At 33.6% G+C, this 24,978-nt stretch overlaps 1 protein-coding gene and 1 long non-coding RNA gene across 10 annotated transcripts in view; one reads left to right on the top strand and one right to left on the bottom strand.

Moving 5' to 3' along the window:
* The window catches only part of PRPF4B (pre-mRNA processing factor 4B), a 51,828-nt gene that overhangs the window by 9,457 nt on the left and 17,393 nt on the right, over positions 1 to 24,978 (bottom strand). For all 9 annotated transcript variants that reach the window (XR_008917592.1, XR_001629042.2, XR_008917591.1 and 6 more), the window contains exons 3-11: positions 17,187 to 17,363; positions 15,123 to 15,278; positions 11,976 to 12,057; positions 10,137 to 10,347; positions 8,971 to 9,044; positions 8,287 to 8,377; positions 6,915 to 7,062; positions 5,654 to 5,791; positions 3,329 to 3,482 (exon numbers count right to left, since the gene is read on the bottom strand). Coding sequence is in view for 1 of the 9 variants with exons in the window: in XM_001378416.5 (XP_001378453.3) it covers positions 3,329 to 3,482; positions 5,654 to 5,791; positions 6,915 to 7,062; positions 8,287 to 8,377; positions 8,971 to 9,044; positions 10,137 to 10,347; positions 11,976 to 12,057; positions 15,123 to 15,278; positions 17,187 to 17,363 (1,231 nt within the window). In the remaining 8 variants the exon portion in view is untranslated. The remainder of the gene's footprint in view (positions 1 to 3,328; positions 3,483 to 5,653; positions 5,792 to 6,914; positions 7,063 to 8,286; positions 8,378 to 8,970; positions 9,045 to 10,136; positions 10,348 to 11,975; positions 12,058 to 15,122; positions 15,279 to 17,186; positions 17,364 to 24,978) is intronic.
* Positions 10,230 to 12,807, top strand: LOC103095351 (uncharacterized). Its single transcript, XR_465139.2, has 4 exons — positions 10,230 to 10,335; positions 11,138 to 11,220; positions 11,299 to 11,456; positions 12,449 to 12,807. It is a non-coding gene; the product is annotated as an uncharacterized LOC103095351 (long non-coding RNA).

Here is a 24,978-nt window from a genome sequence, read left to right as displayed (position 1 = left end):
TAGTAAGTTTTTTTTTTCAGTGATGACATACTGGCCAAAGTTATTTAATTCCATTTTTCTAAATACTGAAAAAATACAAGAAAGAAGAAACTCGGAGGCTAATATCTTATAAAATTTCCCTGAATTGGTAGTTGCTATATTAAGAAATTAATTATTAATGTAACTTCAATGAAAGCAAAGGCAGATCCATTACACCATGTCAAAATGCATTCTTCATCCAAAGGTGCTGGAATAGTCAAATTTATAGAAATCACTTGGAAAAAAGATGGAATTTGAACCCCCCCCCCATATGATATTAGTCAGGAAAACAGCAAACATTAAAGAATATAAATATGAATTTTATATTAGTCATTTCTTTTCTTCCCTTTTCAAATATTTCAATATACACAGTAACAGTGACATCTGCTGAGAAAGGCTAGTAGTTGCTCCCATGACTGCTGCCATTCATGAGTCAGAAGCATGTTCAGGATTAACAAGTGAAAATAATAGATATTCCAGAGTCCCTTCCCCCCTTTAAAAAAGACACACACAAATTCCGAGTTGGAACTTGAACTCAGGCTACTTTCCCCACCCCAAAAACATGTAAATATAAAATGTCCAATTATCCACCAGCATACAGTTGTTCAAAAAAATGGTGCCGGAGTAATCAACAGACTTATTGATTTGATTGATTACTGGCAAAATAAAAATAATTCTTGAAACTGGAAGCCACTGAAAGCCAAAGAGTATTTAAAACAATTTTATTTAACTTTTAGGAGACACTATAATTTAAAATCAATCTGTTATCAGTGAATTGTTTGAACTCACTAAGACTTCTTGAAATAAATGCATATGATGTATGCATCATATGGTACCATATGGCATTTGTTACTATTAAAGGCAAGCTATATGCTACATCTTCCATTTCTGTATATTACTCATTCCCCAAAATGATAAACCTTTTGCTGAACTCAATGCCTTATTATAATCCCTATTCTCTAAGGCCTAATTTCTTTTGGGGAATAATGAAAGGAAAAAAAAAGAAACCACCCAAATGAAGTTCATATTTGGCATTCCAAATGAAAGTTTGGAATGTGGACTCATGTTGGTCAACCATGACAGAAGATCACAAAGAACATTCTGCAAAATAGAACTTTAAGTTGGCTGAGCAAATCTAAAAAAAAGACAGTACTGCAGCACTATATTTTACTTTTCACTGTTAAGATTCATAATAGTAAGAAAGTTGATTTTTGTAGGAAAAAAGAAATATTAAGTCTTTATAAATTTTCTCAATTATCTTAACATTTACATAGGAAGCTTTTTCCTTCATTAAACTAATAGTTAATATTTGTAAGGAGTTATATTTAATAATATGTTAAGTTTATTTTATTCCTCTGTTCAAAGATGTAAGTAATATCTTTTGTTTTCAATTCTAAATGAACATTAAGGGGGGCAGCTGGGTAGCTCAGTGGATTGAGAGCCAGGCCAAGAGACGGGAGGTCCTAGGTTCAAATCTGGCCTCAGACACTTCCCAGCTGTGTGACCCTGGGCAAGTCACTTGATCCCCATTGCCTAGCCCTTACCACTCTTCTGCCTTGGAGCCAATATACAGAATTGACTCCAAGACGGAAGGTAAGGGCTTAAAAATAGATAGATAGATAGATAGATAGATAGATAGATAGATAGATAGATAGATAGATAGACAGACAGATAGATAGATAGGTAGATAGATGAGATAGATGGACATTAAGGTGCCTACCAGCTTATCTTATCAAAGTCAAAACTAATCGCAACACAATATGCTTTACAATACTACGTCCCTTAGGGATCATAAAAAGGGACTGGTATAATAAGGTATGTATTTAAAGACAAAGATATAGGACATAGAATTTGCACTGAGGACACAATAGCAAACAAACCAGGGGGTACCTCTTCAAACTGAATTGTTCCCACAGACCTAGAAATTAGAAGATACTATCCCAGTCCCTTGAGAGACAGGATTTCTTGAGAAATAAATCCATAGGGCAAGTAATAATATAAGGCTATCACATCATTACAGATGTTGAAAGTAACAAAAAAGAAAATTGGCAAGACAAATCTTTAAAGGCTAATAGATTTAGTAAAGCTGCAAGAATTTAAGAAGTCATGTAGTCCAAATCCCTTATTTTACATTGAAATGACTTGTTCATAGGTCCAAAGAAACTGATCCTCTTCAAATATAATGTTTAATTAAAAAAAAGTTTACCAACAATGAGATGCAGCAATACTAAGGAATATTCCTGGGAAACACTAACTTGCTAACAAGAAATGGCAATTTTCTAGATTCCACCTGATGAGCAGGTAATTCTGAATTAAACCAAGTAACATAGGACAACTATAGTGTGGGACAGGTGCTCATGGATAAAGATTTTGATACGAACTGTTCTACCCATAAGTCATGTTAGTTGGGGACTATTATCTTAAAAAAAAAAATCACAAAATGTAATTTGAGAAGCCAGATGTGGATAACAACTATAATACAGCCCTAGAGATAGGTAGTACTGTGGTTAGAGTCTGGAGTGAACAAAACCGGAGTTTAAATTCATCTTTAGACACTTAATAGCTATGTGATCCTGGGCAAGTCACCTATCTATTGTTTGCCTGTTTTCTTAACTGTAAAATGGGGAAGAGTATAGACCTTACATCCCAGAGCTACTGTGAGGAGCACAAGTGAATTTTTTAAAGGGCTTACCACAGTGTCTGGCACATAGTAGGTGCTATATAAATTGTAGGTATTGTTATATATGCTTAAGGTCTGTGGGTAATTCCAGATACCTTAAGATTTCACCACTGTGAACTCTCGTACCACTCACAAAACCCCTTCACACCTCTGTAGAAGGCCATCATGGCTGCTTTTAGTAATGAGCCTCTGCACTTAGTTATGATGATTCTCATAAGACAAGAGTCTCTGGGTGTGTAATGAAACTTCTCCTGTAAAACCTGCCAAGTGTAAAACATTAAGTATAGACTTTCTGAATTCATAATCACCTATTTTATGTCAAGATGAAGCAACTGTAAATTCATAAATATTGGGGGGCGGAGGGGAAGAGAAGGGATAACATCATGTTCTTTTAGCTCATTATTTAAATAGGATGGAATATCTGTTTCTTATATTAAAGGTCAATTCTGAATTTCTATTCCTCTGGAAAATCCATTCTTACAGAGTAATAAGATTTTACTTTTTTTTGAAATGGGATTATTCAGAGGCATAGTAGGTGTTTTGCTCAATGCGATATAGAATTATGTCCAACAAAAAGTTGCATTATGAAAACAGTAAAACACTTTTATTGAAATATGTTATTTCACTTACCAAGATATTGTCTGGCTTGATATCAGCATGTAGAATGTTGCACCTTTTAAGAAGTTTCAATGCCAAGAACAACTGCTGACTATAGGATCTTACAGCCTTAATATGGAGACCGACATCCTTTCCATACTTTTTCAATACCTCTCGTAAATTCATACTTTTTTTTACAACAAAAGGGAGAAAAAGCATGTTATAAAATGTGACGTAAATATAAAATTTAAAACATTTTCAAAATTGCAATGGAATACTGAATTAAAAAGACTAATTCACAAGAAAAAAATATTTCCATTCTGTATCACATAGAATAACTGAGTGATTAGGACTTTTTGAACAACTGAACCATTTGTTAACAAAAATTTAGCTTTTCTCCATTCCGAAAAAATAAATGCATTGGTTTTCTCTCATATATAATGTTTACCATATCCTTTCTTAATCATAAGTGTTGTCCAACATCACAAAGGTAGAAAGCAAAAAAACAAAGCATTCATTTCAGGTAGAGAATGTCTACACAAATATACTAATGCCTAAAAAGGCTGATTGAGATGGAGGAATATTGTGGCAAGTATACAAGAAAATAAGGCTGGAAAAGTGAATTCAAGTCTGAGTGAGAAAGATCTTAAATAACAGCTAAAGGTTTTTTGCATTTTATAAGATAGACACTGAAAGGTTTTCAACAGGAGAGTGGCATGGTCAGACTGGGCAAGAGATAGGATGTTGGAAACCTGTGAGAAGGATGGACTGAGGAGAGAGAACAGTTAGGCACACATTCCACTAGACTGCTGTTGTACAATGGCACAAGCAACCAGTATTAACAACCCTTCATGAGTCAGGGCTTAGCAGAGAAGTCATGTAAATAAACTGTATAAGACTAATGAATACTTAGTAACTGACTACATAGGAGAGGGGAGGGAAAGGAGAAAATACAAAGAAAAAAGGAGCAGGGTTAGAAGATGACCTGGATTTGGTCTGACACCTACGTGGAATTCTATAACAGTAGTGGACAATATAGGGTGAAAACTAAAGGAAAAATATTAGAGATCTATCTATATATCTTTCAGGTATGTAAACTAAAATTCTTACCAGAAGAGATTGCCAAGGAAAGGTTTAGAGAACAAAACTTTGAGTAAAAACCCACTTTGGGGAGGCAAGAGTGTAACAAATCAACAAGACAATAAGGTTGGAAAAATAGGCAAATCAATGAAGGGTAAAATGAGAGGAGGCCAAGGGACTTAATATCATCCAAGAGAAAGAGTGGGGTAGTATGGAAGGTCAAGACTGGCCCCCTTTCTGTAGTTCTAAGGCTTATAATAGGCTTTACCCAGGAGATAGGGAGACAGGGCAAAAAACAAAAAAGTGGAAGTTTGAGGAGCAAGGAGTAAGTGGTGGTGAGAGTCAAGAAGGGTTTATGTTGGGGATAGCTGGGTGGCTCAGTAGATTGAGAGCCAGGTCTAGAGATGGGAGGTCCTAGGTTCAAATCTGGCTTCAGACACATCCTAGCTGTGTGACCCTGGGCAAGTCACTTAACTCCCATTGCCTAGCCCTTACCACTCTTCTGTCTTGGAACCAATACACAGTATTGATTCTAAGGTGGAAGGTAAGGGGTTTTATTAAAAAGAAGGAAGGAAGAAAGGAAGAAAAGTTTACGTTGTCATGTACTCTGTAGTAGACCAAGACCACTTAAATTTGAGTTCAATCATGGAAATGAATACCCATTTTATTGGAAAAAAAATTTTTTTAAGGTATCAGTGAAATGAAGAAAGCACTAGACAGGAAGTAAATGATTTTGGTTCTGTTGTGTGAGTAGGGGTAAGTGACATTTCCATCTCTTGAATATGACCAATGTGGAAGAGAAATGCTGAAGTAAATGCACACCAACAAAATATGAGACTTCCTAAAAATCTTAGTACAATTTTAAACTAAAGCTTTTGGGAATCCAAAGACTGTCTACTAATGAGCAGAAAAGTAGGAGTACCCTTACCACTTAGAAATGATTCTCTGAAAAAGGGTATGAACTTCAAGATAACAAATCACATTTTAAATACCTGGTTCAAAAGAAATTATTTTCCTATCCTATTCCTAGCTTTTGTTCCTTCTGGTTTAAATATTTTTTAGGAATTAGCTAAACACTTAGGTTTCAAAAGATCACCTAGTCAGGCTGTAGTCTCTTAATTAAGGAGAATTAAGAGCTGATCATAAATAAAGACTATTTAGATCAAAAAAGGAAATTTCATTACCATGTTCAGCATAATGAAAAACAAAAACTCCTGCCTAGAAAAAGAAGCTTATAAATATCTAAATTTCTACTTAATTTACATTTTGACATTTTACCTTAGAGGCTCAAACACAAGGCAGAGATGTTGTTTATGGTAAAAGTGTCGGAAGAGCCGTAAACAATGAAATTTGTCATCAGGATCAGCATCATTAAGCTTTTTCAAAAATTCCAGTTCTTTTAACCCCGTTTTTTGCCTAAAAACAAAATTTAAGTAAAAATAACATTTAGTGCACACAAAAAATTGTCCTATTTTGGTTCTGGTATATCTCGACAGATGTTGTTTTTAATGCATTTGAAAAAATTACTAAGAGCATCAAATTTGACATGAAAAAAATTTACCTTATAATTTTTTTTAGAAGTTGGATTAAAAGATGAAAAGGAACCAAAAAACATATTAAATGAAGAAAAAGCTGTATTTCTTCTATCACTTTGAAATCAGACTTCTTTCAAAATAATGTCTATTCTTATAACTGTCCTAACTCAGAAAGTACTCAAAATTCACTTATTATGCACAATATATATTATGTTATTATACATAGTAACAATAATACTTTACCTTAGAAAGTTTACTCAAATGGCCTCTCAAAATACTAGAGCACAAAAATGTTTTGCCTATTTTCAAGCTTGATGAGTTACAAGTTTCAATTAAGTTACCCATGTTTCCTTTACCTCATGAATTTTCTACTACCAGTCTTCCTTCTTTCAAATAATGACTATCTTTTAATAGTCCAACTTGTTATTTGTTGATAGGATATAAGAGTGTAGCTAATTTAAACACTCATAGTATTGGCAGAAAGGTTACATAGATTAAAAAATATGATGAATTCTCCAAATTTGAACATATTAAAACCAATAAAATGACTAAAAGATAAAGTCCTACTTTCAATCAATGTCTTTTCTCAATCTATTCTTAGGAATAGCAAAAAGGTTAAAATACAGATGACAAGCTATAAGTAGTCATTTTGTAATCAAGATGGGTGTTTCTCAATTTTTAGAATTTCACTGAAGTATCAGGTCCAAATCTTAGAATTTAGTTAGATGTATATTCTTTTATATTATATTATCATTACTTGAGTATTTTTCTGCCTTAGTTATCAGACTAAGCTTTGAAATCAGGAACTATATCTAATACATCTTACATACTCCAAAGTGCTATGCATATAAAATGAACCAATTCCTTGACCCAGAAAAGTAGGTTTCATTACTGTGCAACTAGATCCCATAAATTGAGCAGAATCTGAATCAAAAGCTAAAAATGCTTAAATGAGTTTCATTTTATCTTTTATTATTATCATTTTAATTTATAAAATAACTTACATAAGCTCATTGTTCCTGATGATTTTCACTGCCACTTCCTGGTTTGCTCTTGCCATATCTCTGGCTCTCACTACATTACTGAAGACACCCTGTCCAGTGTAGCCATACACATTGTAACGTTTGTCTAGGACTTCACCTATGTTAACACCTAAAGGACAAAATGTTAAAACAATTGATACTCCTAAACAAGTAAAACATAACATTTTGTATGAACTAGAAGGGAACACGGTGCTGTCACTTGAAAGCTATGTCAGATCTCTGCTATGTACTAAGTTTTGTAAAGAACAAGAACCAAAACTGTGCTGTCACTAGTCGCATTCTCATAAATGAAGTTAGAAGTTGTATGCCCACTTCAGTCCATTCCACTAGCAATTGTTGATGATTTTGAACACTGAATGGTGAGGAAATGTGCTCAGTGAAGTGGTTCCAAGGGTAGTCTAGCATGATAAATACTGAATGACTGGCATTCAAGTTCTGTGCATGTTGTATTTCTTGGTTTCAGAACAGATGAGCATGTTATGTACCTTTTCATTCTGGAGGTAGATTTCGTGGCTGAAAATAACTTTGGATACATTTTAAATTTTATATTAAGTGTCTAATTCACTTCAATATGTGATACATCTTTGAGCAGCTTAACTTAATAGTTTGGGTTCAGGTAGCTGTTGTATATGCCACATTTAAAAATTTTTTTTATTTATTCTTATCAAATTAATTTTTATTTTAAAATATTTTTCCATGTTTCCATGATTCATTTTCTCTCCTTCCCCTCTTCCTTCCCTCCTCCCAGAGCTGACAAGCAATTCCACTGGGCTGTACAAATGTTTTCACTTGATACCTATTTCCATATTATTCATGTTTAAGCTGAAACCCCAAATCATATATGTATGTGATAAGCCATTTGTTTTGCTTTTGCATTTCTATTCCCACAGTTCTTTCTCTCAATGCAGTTAGCATTCTTTCCCATAAGTGTGTCCTTCAGGAGTGTCCTGGCTTGTTGCATTATATTTGATTGTTCTGCAATGTTTTACTTTCTCTGTACAATGTTTTCCTGGTTCTGCTCATTTCACACTACATCAGTTCATTGAGATTCTCCCAGTTTATATAGAAATCCTCCAGATCATCATTCCATATAGCACAATAATATTCCAGCACTATCATATACCACAATTTGTTCAGCCATTTCCCATTTGAGGGACACTCCCTCATTTTCCAATTTTTTGCTGCCACAAAGTGCATATGCCACACTTTTTAAATGATGTCACTATTATACAGTTTTCATAGACTTTAAGAAAATGCTTTTAGCACACAACAAACAAACTTTCAATAGTAATAATTTTACAGACAACTCTTAAATTAAGAAATATACACTTACGGTAATAGCCTTCTGCATCAGTCCAATTATCCCTGAGGTTGGGATTTTCTTTGAAATCTTTTCCAATGCCAGCAGCCCGAAGACGAGCACTCTGAAAGAAGAAGCAATACTGGTCTAACTCATTTCTTTTTAAACCCTAAACCTTCTGTCCTAGAATCAATACTGTGTATTGGTTCCAATGCATAAGGGTGGTAAGGGCTAGGCAATGGGGGTTAAGTGACTTGCCCAGGGTCACACATCTAGGAAGTGTATAAGGCCAAATTTGAATCCAGGACTTTCCATCTCTGGGCCTGGCTCTCTCAATTCACTGAGTTACCCAGCTGCCTCCTCTAACTCATTTCTGAATAAGTAGTATTGAAGCCTTCCCAAATAAAATTATTTCAGCATTTTCATTAAGCCTGGAAATAAAATGGACTTTGATTTTACTCTGTGCCAGTTTTTAAAAATCGCTATATCACCATTGAGATTATTCAAAGCAAAAACTGAACACTTTTAAAATAAAGATCTAAGATAATGCTGACCACAATACTTTATAAAATTAATATATTTTCAGATCCCAAACTTGTATATTTGAAATTTACTATTGCACTGACCAATCTACCACAATTTTGCTTGTATTCATACCAATCAATATTCAACAGTTCTATCTATATAAGCTGTAAAACAAATTCTAAGATTACCTACATCAAAATATGCAGCAAACATATCATCTGATTCTGTGAACATGTCAGGTGCCAATAGTTTCTTCTGAGTAGAACCTTAATGGAAATACACATCAAATATCACAAAGAGATAATAAAAGGAAAACATAGAACAAAATCAACAGTAATTGTTTTAAAAGTAATACAACAAAATGTATTCTATCCAATAAAGGGATTCCACTATATAGCAGTTCTGAAATCATTTTAAATTCTTAGAATACAGAATTTTTATTCAATTGTTTATAGATACATCTTATAAGACCCTAATGAACGGAGGCCCAATTATGTTTATAATCCAGGTTTCCCTCTACTAATTTCCCTTTAAGGCTCTCTACTTCCATTATTTTCTTGTTTGAAAAAGTAATTATGCTGGGTACTAAATAAACAATTTTTAAAAATAGAACATAAATTTTTTTTCCCTTAAAATTACACTGAATAATAAGTGACTAAAATGTCCATACCCTCTGAACCAGAGTCCACTGCTATATGCCCTAAGAAGGTCAAAGACAAAAAAAAAGTCCCATATATGCCAAAATATTCATAGAAGTAATTTTTTGTTGGAGCAAAGATATGAAAACAAAGATAGCCAATGACTGAGAAATGGATTAAAAAATGTGGCACATAAGTGAAATATTACCATGCTTAAGATGAATATGACTTTATGAAGAACCAGGGAGACTTCATATAAGATAACAATGTAAGCAGAAAGAGCAAATGGAAACTGAATACCATGTAGTTATAATGAACAAGTTTAGTCCCAGAGAAGGAATGAAAAAATTCACCTCCCTCTCTTTGCAGAGGTGAGGGACCTAATGTATGTTAAACACATAGTGTTAGGCTTAGATTGATGTGTTGGTGAGTTCTGATTAATTTCTTTTTCTCTCTTCTTAAATCTGTTTTATAAGGGAGGGCTTTCACTAGGTAGTTGAAGGGGAAAGGATATAGAAATGAAGGTGAATATAAAACAAAAATCTATCAACAACATTGTTTTTTTAAAAGTTAATAACAAGTATAACACTTTATTGAGCAAAAATATTCAACACTTTTTTTGCACATCCATAAGCCCTACAGTTGATCTTTTCTCATTATTAATTATGTTGTTAATAATTCAATTATACAGCAAAAAAATACCATTTTTTTTTTACTTACCATTATTTTGTTCAACTGTCATAAGATTGTGCTTGGCTTTTACAGAAGCCTCAAATGTATCAACATTTTCCCTTTCATATTCTTTAACATCAGCAGCAACCCGTTCTAAAATGTCATCAGGAGATGGTGAACGTGTTCGAGTGCTACTCTGAGGGCTGCTTGGCTCAGATGGCATAGACATATTGCTATCCTCAGCAAGGTATTTGTATTTCTGAAATAAGAATTCAATGTTATTTTCAATAAAATGCACATTTGATATAGGACTTAAGCTTTTGTTCTTAAAACTCCAACCCTAGAAAATCAGTTAAGCTAGGAAACACTAAATGAAGTTAAAAAAGTCTCTCTTACTGTATGTGTATAGCTATGATTATGGTGAATGCAGACAAAAGTTAGATGACAGTTATCACAAACATTGTAACTGTATTAAACTAGTAAACTAAGTTTCTCCAATATTTTTAGTTCCTCTGCCCTATACAGAATCTATACCAGACTCCTGCTTGAATGTACTGTGCCATCTTTTTCCTCCCTTGCCAATGTTTCCCTCTATTCTTCTACCACAAATTCCTAGCACTGACCCCCACAACCACCTTCAAAAGCCAAATCTTGTTGCCCTTACTGCCCTGTCCTTTCCTCTTTTGGGTCTAACTTTTATTTGTGTGTCTTTAAAAAGTTCACATTTCATCAGCATTATAATCCCTTATATTATTGGGGGAGTTTATGTATTTTATAATTATGCTATGAAAGGCAAGGGTTTGATGCCTTCATTAGTCATACTTTGCTAAGTACTATACTGAAATAGATTCCTAATCATTGGTAGTATGAATAGTATTTGTCCTCTGTAGGACTTAAATTAAGATCCAGCAACACCAAGTATTAATTTTATGAAGTTTCTTAATAATCACTTGAAGTAGAAGGACTAAAAAGTAAATATAAGTAAAAAAAACTAATTATTTGACAAAATTAAGACCAAGTGACTAAGTTCTCTTTGCCTGTTTAAAAAGCCTACTCCACCAAAGCCCCGACAAGACAAGAGCAAGAGGTGGGGCTACACGAAATTTATATCCTCCCTATGTCAGCACATAAGGTGAGGAGAGTGGGGTGTTGGGAATTGTAGTTTTTAGGGTAACATATTCTAATTACACACCTCTATCATGTCTTCTAGACATTACACACCAGTCAGAATAGGAATGCCTTCATCACAAGAAAAGGTATTTTTACATTTTATAAGGATATTCCAGAAGCAAGAATTAACATGAATCCTCAAGAAGCAATGGAATTTGGGGGAGATTACATCTACTTTAAGACACTGAGACAGCAAAGGTTGTAAGACTACTTAAATTTTTCTAAATTTTTTTTTCAATGTAACTAAATTGCAAAATCTTTCCTATTTCTCATAATATTGAGTAGACATTGTGTTATGTCACTAGTTTTAAGTAGGGTATTTTATTTTGAGACCTTTTTTGGGAAAGATAAAATTACAATAACTTCAGTTTATGGGATTTATTGGAGCAAATCAACTCCATATATGTAACTAACCAGGGAGATGACTTAGAATGATATAAATCTGAAATTCAAAAAATCCCTACATTATGAAAACATTACAACTTTATTGTTATTTTTTTAAATGTTAGTTTCTCTATTCAGCATCCTACCCTTATGTGGCTACAAATTAATGCTTTGTCAAAGTAAGTTTTTTTCAGTTTATTAGGGAAGTGATAATTCAGATATAAAGACTAGATTTAAAAGAAACTAGGTACTTTAAAAATGCTTATTTACTTGAATTTTATGAATGCCCATAGCTGCTTCATATATCCACCATTTTACTTTATAAATGCATACCTGAACAATTGCCTGCCTTTGGATTCTTCTCTGCTCTATTAGGGCTTCTTCATCTTCTTCTTCAACATCAAAGTCTTCTAGGCTAAAAGAATAAATTTTATAATTTTACATCTTATTAACTATTTTAAAATCATGGCCTTGACAAATCTAAGAAAAACCAACAAAGTATTATATTTCTTTGGTGGGCAGAGTGGATATAAAAAGAAGAGATAAATAAGTAAATATGCCAGTATTTAGAGAAATTTTCCCAATGTGGCATCCTAGTTGAGCTTTTAAAGAAACTAAATAGTATAAGAAATGGAGATGAGAAGTAAGTAGATAGGACAGAGCCCATGCAAAGGCCCTTCTTTTGCACAAATGGGTATTCTGGTCTAGCTTTTATACAGACTGAAAAATAGGTCTAGAAAGGTCTGCTGGAGACAGATTGTATAAGACTGTAAATGCCAAGAATAAGTTTTTATTTTGCCCTACAGGGAAGTGGAAGCCACAGAATATTTTGGAGCAGAGGAGTGATGATCAAACCTGTGAAGGACATGCTGGAATGGAGAGACTAGAAACAAGGGGCCAATTAGGACACTCTTGCAATGGTTCAGGAGAGATGTCAAGAGGGTAGACTAGGGTAGATGGAATGAGTAGAATGAGAAGATAGTAAAAAATATTATGAAAGTAGATGGCCAATTCTTCTTCAATGGAAGCAAAAGGATGAATGACTAGAGGATAACACAAGGACTGAAATGCAGAGTATAGAAGAAGGAGTTCACGACAGTTTGCATTTTCTTATCATCAAAATGAGGCAATCACAAAATAAAAAGAGCTTAAAAATTTTCTGTTCTTTGAGATCTCTGCTTGGTAGCATCTTTGAGGCTAGGCTTCAGTGGCCTTTTGCTTTGGTATAGTTATAGGATCCAGAATGAGTGCTAAAGGAAAATGGGAAGATGTCTTTTTAAATGTGATTTAGACTTAACTAAGAAGTAATCCAATGTCTTGGAGAAAACAGTTTATAAATAAATATAAGAAAGTTCCACTCGCCTATCAATTACACAGAATTATTCCTTATTGTCATCTTCATATATTTTCAGTTAAAATACATAGATATATATTTGAAAGAACACAGGAGTTGAAGTAACAAGGCCTGGGTTGAAATTATTGTTATGAAATTATTAACCTGGGGGACCTATGGAAAAGTCATTTAACTTCTCTGGGACATATCTTATTCACCTGTAAAAGTCAGAATTGGGTTATCTTCTAACTCCAAAGTCTATAATCCTATACCATTTTAAGAAATGCTTCTTAGACATAACATTTTAATCTACAGCTTACATTATTTTGCTCCCTTGAAAAATTTCATTGCTGATATACAAACATGTTGGTTTAAATGTTTTTAACATAATTGTCAGTATTAACTTCGTCTGGTAACTGTTTTACTGTTGACCAGTATTCTAATGAAGATTTAGCAAGCTGTATGAAAAAATGTTTTCTGCATATTCATCGGATCATACATATTTTATTTTTAAAACAAAAAAGACCTTGTGTTTCCCAACACTGCTGCATGAGTATTTAAGTCTTTCCTTATAAAGAACAGAAGATGAAAATCTGATGAAAAGTGGCCAAAAGTAGAAAGGTTTAGTATCTTTATAGTAGAATAACTTTAGTAACTATCTAAGCAGCACATGATTACTATGCTATTCACATAAGGGACAGAATATATACCCCTTGATCCAGCAGGTCAAAGTTTAGGATTTTAAATGAATTGTTTTCATAAAGTAGTAATCACAGCAGATAGAATGCTAAAGAAGTGTCCTTAAGAACAGAAGCATACTAACCTGCTTACCTTAAATTTAAAGATTGTTTTGTTGCTCTGTGCACTTAAAGTTATGGATGTACCCAATAGTCACATAATTTACATGTCTTAGAGCTGGGACTTGGACCCAGGTTGTCCTGACTCTAAGGCCTGTTGTTTAGCCATCATACCAGGCTTTCTCTTTGGAAAAACGCCCCATAGCACTAAGAATTAAAGAAATGCAAATTCAAAGCAAAGAGATTCCCCTTATACCCATTATATTAGCAAAGATGACAAGGGGGTTGGAGGCTGAAATGATTGTTGGAAGAGCTGTGGAAAAACATTTACATTAATGCACGGTTGTTGGAGGTATGAATTAAACTAGCCATTGTAGAAAGCAATTTGGAACCATGCCCTAAAAGTCACTAAGTCACAAACTGTGCATACCCTTTGACCCAATTATATTATATGTATACATTATATATATATATATGTAGCAGTAGCAAAGAATAGGAACTAAGTAGGTGACTGTCAATTGAGAACTGGCTGAACAAAATATGGTATGTGAATGTAATAGAACACAACTGTGCCATAAAAAATGATTGGACTTTTCCAAATAAATCAGGAACTTTGTACGAACTGACTACAAATTATATATACATCTATTTTTTATATAAAAGCATATTAAAACCCATACCTTCTATCTTAGTATCAATTCTAAGACAGAAGAGAGAGAAGGGCAAGGCAATTGGAATTATAGACTTGTCCAGGGTTACACAGTATCTGAAGCAAAATGAACCAAGGTCCTCCTGCCTCCAGGCTTGTCAGTCTCTCCACTGTGTTACTTAGCTATCCTAGTAACAATATTTTAAAGACAAACATGGAACAACTTAGGAATTCTGTTCAATGCAATGACCAACCTCCAGACTTCAAAGGACTGGTGAGGAAGAATGCTACCCACTACCTGAGACAAAGGACTCAAACTACAAAATGAGATGTATCATTTTTGGACATGAACAATACAGGAATCTGCTCCACAGAGAATGTTACGAGGATTTTAGTTTTCGTTATTTCTATAATTGAGGAGGAAGGGGGAGAAACGGTAGTTGAAAAGAAACTAAGATTTTAGTTTAAAAAAAATTAATCAAAGGGGAAAAAATCAACAAAGGAAATAAAAAAGGCTACACTTATTACATGTTTAAAAAGCTAATTCCAAAATTGAGGAAAAACAAAAACCCTCACAGAATTAGGTCATGACATAATGTTCAAGCTAGCAAAAATAACTGCTAAGAAATCTGCATACCAAATAGTATTTCTTTTAAATTCTGATTTAAAACAGGATAATTTGAGTAGAACATCATCCTTACTTATCATCAGATGATGATTCCTGTTCAACTTTCATTCCTTCAGAAAGGCTTCCTTTAAATTTATCTTCCTTTACTTTGCTTCTGCTTCTGCGCCTACGACCACCCCTTGATCGAGACCGACGTCGAAGTCGAGATCTACTCCGCCTACCTCTATCTCTGTTGAGAAAAATATCATCAAAAGAAAATAAAAGCAAGTTAGTCATTTGAAAATAAGCACAATGTGGTACTTAGCTCTCTGATTATTTTAAGCATGTATGAAGATGATAGTAAACCATGGGATGAAATTCAACATTCTTATATTATACCTAAACTATGTAACAATGTAGCTACTTAACAAATACTAATTAATCATTGAATCTTTAATGACTTTGCAGAATCCTAAGGTTATCATTCTAAACCATTACCTACAATATTATAAATGTAGGCAAGAAGAAGAACACTTAAGATACTACTTTAAAAGGTTGTGTGTGTGTGTGTGTGTGTGTGTGTGTGTGTGTGTGTACACACGTGTGAGTCATCTCATTTGAACCTCCACATTGCAAGAAAGACGAGTTAACCCCCTTTGGCAGATGAAGACACTAAGATTCAAAGAGTGTAAAATGGAGATTTGAACCCTAGACGTCAATCCCCAGAAGTCCTTGGTACTTCCCAGAATTCCCTAAAATATCACCCGAGTCTTCACCTGGGCAAGATCACAATTAGTATTTAATAGGCTCTCTGCTTCCCACACAGTCTCTCAGCCAAAAAAAATGATATAGTGGGTAAGCTAAGCACGGGGGTTTTGAATGGGCTAATCAGCCCTAGGCATGTGGTTTTCTTATTTTGAATTTTCTTTATTCCTTGATTTCTAATAATTTTTAATAAACCTCATAAAATATAATATTTCTATTTACTAGAGATAAATTTATTTTTTTATAAGAGGTAAAGTGATTTTTAACCTACAAAAGAATTACAGTCTTCCATTTACTAAGACCTGCTTGCTATATCAAGGCAAGGTGAATTGGCAGAAGAACTGACACAGTAAAATACCTAAGAATTTTCATTTCTGAGTAACTCCCTAAAACATAGTGGAAGGGAAAATCAAGTTTCACTCCACAATTAGGGAATTAATTTAATTTTTTTTTTTTTTATAAAACCCTTACCTTCCGTCTTGGAGTCAATACTGTGTATTGGCTCCAAGGCAGAAGAGTGGTAAGGGTAGGCAATGGGGGTCAAGTGACTTGCCCAGGGTCACACAGCTGGGAAGTGTCTGAGGCCAGATTTGAACCTAGGACCTCCCGTCTCTAGGGCTAGCTCTCAATTCACTGAGCTACCCAGCTGCCCCCTTAATTTAAATTTTTTAAAGACTAGATCTCCCTATCCTGTCCTGGCAAAAGTCAGAAGCTATTCATATGTCTGATCCCATTACTGATGGGCATACAAAATTCGATCTGTTCTGGTTTGACCTTCCTTAGACAACCTAGCTCTCTGCTCCTGGGAGCTTAACATATTATTAATAATATCTAATAGCTAACATTCATAAGATGCTTTGGTTTAAAAAGTACTTAACAAATCTTATTTTATCCTCACAATAACCATGGGAGGTAGGTGCTACAATTATCCCTATTTTACAGATGAAAGTAGAGTTTAAGTGATTTGTCAAGGGTCACACAGCTTATTTAAGTTCATGAGGTCAAATCTGAACTGAGGTTCCTAAGACTCCCAATCTAGCACTTTATCCACTACGCAGTCTAGCTGCCTATACTGATATCAAACTTAGTGTGGATACCCAGCAACTCAGCATTCCCAAGCTCAAATGATTCATCATCGTCAACCTACCTCCTAGCTGAAATTACAGATTTATATATCATACCCAATTACTTTGACAGAATTTTAAAAAGTAAAATAAGGCATACTTATTAAAAGAATAGACATAAGAGAGAAACTGTTTTAATCTTTCAATAGGAAACATCTCATAAATATAACCAATATTAAGTAAAAATGTATCTATTCCTATAACATATGTTATATGCATGCTAACATTTCCAGAGAAAGTAACAAATTATTTTTGAACTGAATTTTTACCTTCTTCTTGGGGACCTGCTTCTTCTCCTTGGAGACCGGCTTCGTCTGAGTGGTGAACGAGATCTCCTGCGGATAGGAGACCTACTTGATCTTCTTCTGGTTGGGGACCATCTACTAATAGGACTGACATCTTTTGATCTCTCACGTCTGCTAAGAATATCATCCCTAGGACGTGTTCTTGTAAGAACAACAAAAAAGGAAAAGTTGAAAGAAAAAGAAATTAAAATCTTTCTCTATACCTAAAATACTAGGAAAAGGCTAAGGAAAAAATTTTTAGTATTTTTTTAAAAACCACATACACATTTGCCTAGAAATAGAAAGGGAAGAAATATTGAAAAATAGCCTCAAGTTTCCATATTCCTTTTTTGTTTATAACTATTCTATATCTTTTGCTTTCAAAGCCTAACCGAATGCCTAGCACATAGTAGGTGCTTAATAAATGCTTATGAATTGTTTTTAAAGCCCTGAAATAATCATTGAACTAATAAATAAGAGTAGAAGTTGGTTTTATGAAAAAAAGTGATTAAAAAAGTAAAGAAGAAAATCAAATAATCAGTATCAAAAATTAAAAGGGTAAATTCACCACCAATGAAGAGGAAATTAAAGCAATCATTAGGAGCTATTTTACCTAATTATATGCCAATAAATCTGACAATCCAAGTGAAATGGATGAATATTTACAAAAATACAAATTGCCCAGATTAACAAAAGAGGAAATAGAATCCTTAAATAGTCCCATCTCAGAAAAAGAAATTGAACAAACCCCTAAGAAAAAATACCCAGGGGCAGATGGATTCACAAGTGAATTCTATCAAACATTTAAAGAACAATTAGTCCCAATGCTACATAAACTATTTGGGAAAATAGGCAGAGAAGGAATCCTACCAAATTCTTTTTATGAAACAAATATGGTACTCTTTCTTAAGCCAGGAAGAGCAAAAACAATGAAAGAAAATTATGGGCCAATTTCATTAATAGTGAAAATTTTTAAAATAAGATGCAAAATTTTAAAATAAGATACTAGTAAGGAGACAATATATCACAAGAATCATTCATTATGACCAGGTGGGATTTACACCAGAAATGCAGGACTGGTTTAATATCAGGAAAACTATCATTATAATTAGCCCCATCAATAACCAAACTAACAGAAATCACAGGATTATCTCAAAAGGTATGGAAAAAGCCTTTGACAAAATACAATTCCCATTCCTATTAAAAACACTAGAAAGCATAAGAATAAATGCATCATTCCTTAAAATGTTAAATAATATCTACCTAAAACTGTCAGGAAATATCATCAGCAATGGGGATGTTAGAAGCTTCCCCAATCAGATCAGGAGTGAAGCAAAGATACCCATTATCACCACTATTATTAATATTGTATTAGAAATGCTAGCTTTAGCAGTAAGGAAAGAAAAAGAAATTGAAGAAATTATAGGCAATAAGGAAACTATTACTCTTTGTAGATAATATGATGGTATATACTTAAGAGAATCTTAAAGAATCAACTAAAATTCGAGGTGAAATAATTAATGACTTAAGCAAAGTTGCAGGATACATCCACATAAAACATAAGCATTTCTATACATTCCCAACAAAGTCCAGCAGGAAGAGTTAGAAAAAGAAATTCCATTTAAAAATCACTCTACGCAATATAAATACCTGGGAATCTACTTGCCAAGGCAAACATAGGAATAATAAAAACACAATTACCAAACAATTTTCACACAAATAAAAGTCAGATCTAAACAAGTGGAAAATTTTAATTGCTCATGGGTAAGCTGAACTAAGATTATAAAAATGACAATTCTATCTAAATGTATTTATTCAATGCCATACCAAACTACCAAATAATTATTTTATGAAACTAATAACAAAATTCACATGGAAGAACAAAAGCTCAAGAATATCAAAGAAACTAATTTAAAAATGTGAAGGAATGTGGCCTAGCAGTACCAGATCTCAAATTGTACTATAAAAAGCAGCAATCATCAAAATAATCTGGTACTAAGAAATAGAATGGTATGTCATTGGGGCAGAGTAGATATACATATACAATATATAGGGATAAATGATTTTAGTAACCTAGTGTTTGATAAACACAAAAATCCAAGCTTTTGGAATAAGAACTATTTTATTTTTATTTATTTATTCATCTTTGCTGAAAGTGAACCAATATTTTATTTCCCATATAAATTATTCCTGCTTCCATACACTGAAATCCATCCCAAATAGCTTTCTCTTTGTTCCTAACATAAAAACTGTATGTACTGTTTCTGTGTCTTTTAATTAGTCTTCTTACCTTGTCTGGGGATAAGACAGCTAAGGGGTTCAATGGATAGAGTATTGTTCCTGGAATCAGGAAGACTGGTGTTCATGAGTTCAAATTCGACCCCAGAAACTTACTACCCTAGGTAAATCATTTAATGTTTGCCTCAGTTTTCTCATCTATAAAATGAGCTGGAGAAAGCAATAGCAAACCACTTATTATCTCTGCCAAGAAACCCCAATAGGGTTATGAAAATTGTACACAATTGAAAAGACTCAACTACAACTTGCCTGGGATATACTCTTTTTTCCATATCTGTTTCATAGAATCTCTCTTTTATTTTCCTTTAGAGTATTTTTCCATGTTTACATGATTCATAACTTTTAACCCCCTTACTTCCCCCCTCCCAGAGCTGAAAAGCAATTCCACTGGGTTATACATGTATCATTGTTCAAAACCTATTTCCACGTTATTCATACTTGCAGTAGTGCGATTTTTTAACATCAAAATCCTAATCATATCCCCATCAAACTATGCGATTGAGCATATGTTTTTCTTCTACATTTCTAAGAACTCATTATTTTAAAAAAATGGAAAAACTGGGAAGTAGTATGGCAAAATCTAGGTATAGACCATTATTCTCACACCTTATACCAAGATACAGTCCAAATGGATATATGATTTAGATATAAAGAGTGATACCATAACTAAATTAGGGGAACAAAGAATAGTTTACCTGGCATATCTTTGGAGAAGGGAAAAATTTATGACCAAAAAGAAATATTATAAGATAAAATTAATAACTGTAGTATATTAAATTAAAAAGCTTTTGCACAAACAAAATTAATCTAACCAAGATTAGAAGGGAAAAAAAATTTCTAACAAATGTCTCTGATAAAGATCTAGCTTCTTAAATTTATAGCAAACTAAGTCAAATTTATAAGAATACAAGCCATTCCCCAATTAACAAATGGTTAAAGGGTATAATGAACAAGTAATTTTTCAGATAAAAAAAAATCAGTCATCAATAATCATATGAAAAAATATTCTAAATCACTCAATTAGAGAAACACAAATTAAAACACCTGCAATATACCTTACATCAGATTGGCCAACATGACAGTAAACGAAAGTAGTAAATGTTGGAGGGAATGTGACAAAATTGGAACACCAATGCATTGTTGGCGGAGTTGTAAACTGAACCAACTATTCTGAAGAGCTATTTGAAGCTATGCCCAAAGAGCTATAAAACTGTGCATAGCCTCTGATCTGATAATTCCACTACTGAGCCTGCATCTCAAAAAGTTATTTAAAAAAGGGAAAATACCTACTTGTACAAAAATATTAATAGTAGCTCTTTTTGTAGTAGCAAAGAATTGGAAATTGAGAAGATGTCCCTCAATTGGGGAATGGCTGAACAAATTGTAGCACATGTTGGTGATGAAATACTATTGTGCTTTAAGAAATTATAGGGGGCAAAGAGATAATGGACAAAAAGACTTGTACAAAAATATTCATAGCTGCGCTCTTTGTGGTGGCCAAAAATTGGAAAACAAGGGGATGCCCATCAATTGGGGAATGGCTGAACAAATTGTGGTATATGTTGGTGATGGAATATTATTGTGCAAAAAGGAATAATAAAGTGGAGGAATTCCATGGAGACTGGAAGGACCTCCAGGAAGTGATGCAGAGCGAGAGGAGCAGAACCAGGAGAACATTGTACACAGAGACTGATACACTGTGGTATAATCGAACGTAATGGACTTCTCCATTAGTGGCGGGGTAATGTCCCTGAACAATCTGCAGGGATCTAGGAGAAAAAACACTATCCATAAGCAAAGGACAAACTGTGGGAGTAGAAACACCGAGGAAAAGCAACTGCCTGACTACAGCGGTTGAGGGGACATGACAGAGGAGAGACTCTACACAAACACTCTAATGCAAATATTAACAACATGGCAATGGGTTCGAATCAAGAACACATGTGATACCCAGTGGAATCACGTGTTGGCTACTGGGGGTGGGGAGGAGGAAAAGAAAATGATCTTTGTCTTTAATGAATAATGCATGGAAATGATCAAATAAAATACTATAAAATTAAAAAAAAAAGAAAAAAGAAATTATAGGGGGCAACTGGGTAGCTCAGTGGATTGAGAGCCAGGTCTAGAGACAGGCAAGGCAGTCTGAGGTTTAAATCTGGCCTCAAACACTTCCTAGCTGTATGACCCGGGGCAAGTCACTCAACCCCCTAGCCCTTACCACTCTTCTGTCTTGGAACCAATACAGAGTATTGATTTTAAGACAGAAGGTAGGAGTTTAAAAAAAAATAAAAGAAATGATAAGTAAGATGATTTCAGAAAAAGCTGGAAAGATCTGCAGGAACTGATGCAGAGGGAAATAAGCAGAATGGGACAACATTGTACACAATAGCAGCAATATTACACAATGATTATCTGTGAAATTTGGCTACTCTCAGCAATGCAGTGATCTGGGACAATTCTGAAAGACTTATGGCAGGGAATGCTAGCCACCTCTAGAGAAGGAAATGTTGAAGTCTTTCACATCAGTATATTTATGTTTTTATTTGGGAGTTTTGGTTATTTATGTATTTGCTTTTTACAAGTGTTTTGCATGACAATAAAACTCTAAAATTATTTAATATGATAAAAGGAACATATTTGAAATCAAGAGGTAGCTCCCCTGTTTGCAATGGAAAAGTTAGGAAGCACCCTCTTCCCACTCTTATTTGACACAATTTCTGAAGTGCTAGCTATAGCAGCCCTTGTTCTTCTGCATTGGAACTAACATAATATTGAGTCTAAGTCAGAAGGTAAGGATTTAAAAAAGGTAGCTGAATATAAAACCTATGAATTAGAGAAATTCTATTTAAAAACTACAAAGTACACAAAGCACTTAGGAAATAACCTTCTAAGTTACACCAAGATTTACATACAATATTATGACAAAAAAGCAAATGAAAAAAATTTATAAATACTGGAAGACAAATAATTTGAGATTGAAAATGAAATGGTTATTTAAATTGTTTTAGAATTTTAGTGTAGTCGTACATCAAAGGGAAACTCCAGAGAACTTATCAATGAACAAAAGGTTTTAGATCTCAAAGGAAATAATGAGAAAATTATAAAGTAAAAAGCAGAAAAATAGTAGTAACCCTATGATATACCCAAAAGTATAAATTATTTCTTTTTTTGACAAGTAGCAAAAAAAAAAAATGAGCAATTTGGTAGAAATTGGGAATAGATCAACATCTTACACTATAACACAGTATGATTAATATGAATATTCAATCTAAATATAAAAAGGTCACAACCTAAAATTCAGAAGACAACAAGATTAGGTTCCTTACATAACTATGGCAAAGTGGAGAACTCTTTAACAAAGGATTAAAAAAAAAGATGAAGGAAATCATAAAAGACAACTATATAAAATTTAAAAAGCAAAAGGCATCAAAAATCAGTTCCCAAAATGTAACTGGCCAAGGGATATGAATGGTTATCAAATGGAGAATTGTAAACTGTAGCCCAAACCACAGAGATCAAAGACAGAAAGAAAGGTTACATATTATATAAACATATGAACAGTAGCACTTTTTCTTTTGGTAGCAAAGAAATGTAAATAAAGTAAATATCTATTGCCTGGGAGGAATGGCTAAACAAAATGTGGTAGACTTATAGAATGGAGTATTATTATGATATAAGAAACAAATATTAAGAATTCAGGGAAGTATGAGAAGACTGGTATGGACTAACACAGAACAAAATGAGAAGAACCAAGAGAATAATTATACAGTGATTACAACAATATAAATGAAATTTTATTGTTGTAAAAAAAGGTCTATAACAACAAAATAATCATAAAACAAAGTAGATGTTCACTGATTAAACAATGGCTAAAAAAATTACAGTATATAAATGAAATGGAATTATTATTGTTTAGCCATCCCTCCCAGTCAATAAGCATTTACCTTATTTACTTGCCTTTACTACTAAAAAAAAAGTACTTTTGTGACCATTGGTGTATGTGGGACCTTTCTATCTTTGCCCTCTGATTTGGGTTACAGTTTACAATTCTCTTTTTCAAAACCATTCACATCCTTAGGCCAATTAATCTATTGGGGAATGATTTTTGGTGCTTTTTGCTTGGAGGATTTGAATATTGATATTTAGGGCAAAGTATTTTTCATTCTAGTTTCTTTTCTAATTTTGTCTTCCTTCAATTTATTTGTGCAAAAGCTTACAGATTTTACATAGGTGTCTTTTTCTCTTATTTCCCCCATAAAAAATGTTATGAAAAATTCAGAGAAATGTTTGTATAAAAGGATGCAGAATTAAATAAACAGAAAAAAAAGAACATATATGGCTACTAGTAAATGAAAAGTTAACAAAAAGTCAAACTCCCACAGAACAGGTAATGATACATCTTCACCCTTGTGGTAGAGGCAGGAGAATACTAGGGCAAATATTAGATACGTTGTCAGATGTGGTAACTGTTAAAAATGTTTTTGTTTTAACTCTTTCTCTGACACAAAGGGAATGTTTGTTCAGCCTGGTGGAACAAGAATGGAAATGACTATAATATAAAGACAAATGGCATAATTTATATACATTTTTCTAAAATGGGGCAATAAAGGGGAGGAAATTTTCAAAAATATTCTAGTCATTTTAGCAAATGAGCTTGCTTCCAATAGAGAGATGACTACCTGCATCCCAATATAAAATTGTTTTTGATAACAAAGAGATTTAGAATACAACCTACCTTAGAGTCCTATAAAGTTTAACCTTACTTAGGTAGCAGTTCCTATCTAAGCTCAAAGCTTAGGCAGAAAGGTGCTAGTTTCATTACTGTGCTGATACCCTAGCATGATAGGAAACAGGAAGACACTGCTAAAAAGTCAATCGATAGTTTAAGTGCCTACTACGTACCAGGCATTGTGCTAAGAGCTGGAGATACATAAAAAGGCAAAAGACAGTTCCTGACCTCAAGGAGCTGAGTCTAATGGGAGAGAGAACATAAACTATAAAACGAGATATATATGAGATAAACTGGACATAAAAGAAGGAAGGCTTTCCACAGAAAAATGAGTTTTAGCTAATACTTGAAGGAAGCCAGGGAAGCTGCCAGAAGTGAGATGGGATAATAATAACCTAAGCATGGAAAGTAGAGATAGTGAAATCACCAGAGTATGGAAATGGGATTGTCTTGTGTTAGGAACAACAGCAAGGAAGTTAGTTTCATCACTTTGGAGTACCTGAAAGGAAGAAGAGTTTAAGACTGGAAGGTATTCCAGGCTGAAGTGCTCTGAATGTCAATTTGCTGAGTAAGGGTCTTAGAAGGAATGGGGTAGTAGAAGGTTTGCAATGAAACCAATGATTGAAAACTGTTGAATATAGATTATAAATGTTTATTCTTGCATTTTACACAGCAAGTTTTCGTGGGCTAATTTAAAGTTATAAATGACAGCAAAGAAGAAGTTAAAACATAATTTATTTAAAACTACAA

The sequence above is a fragment of the Monodelphis domestica genome, chromosome 3 (genome assembly GCF_027887165.1).
Source record: "Monodelphis domestica isolate mMonDom1 chromosome 3, mMonDom1.pri, whole genome shotgun sequence".
Taxonomy (NCBI): domain Eukaryota; kingdom Metazoa; phylum Chordata; class Mammalia; order Didelphimorphia; family Didelphidae; genus Monodelphis; species Monodelphis domestica.
This window is presented reverse-complemented; position numbering and strand designations above follow the sequence as displayed.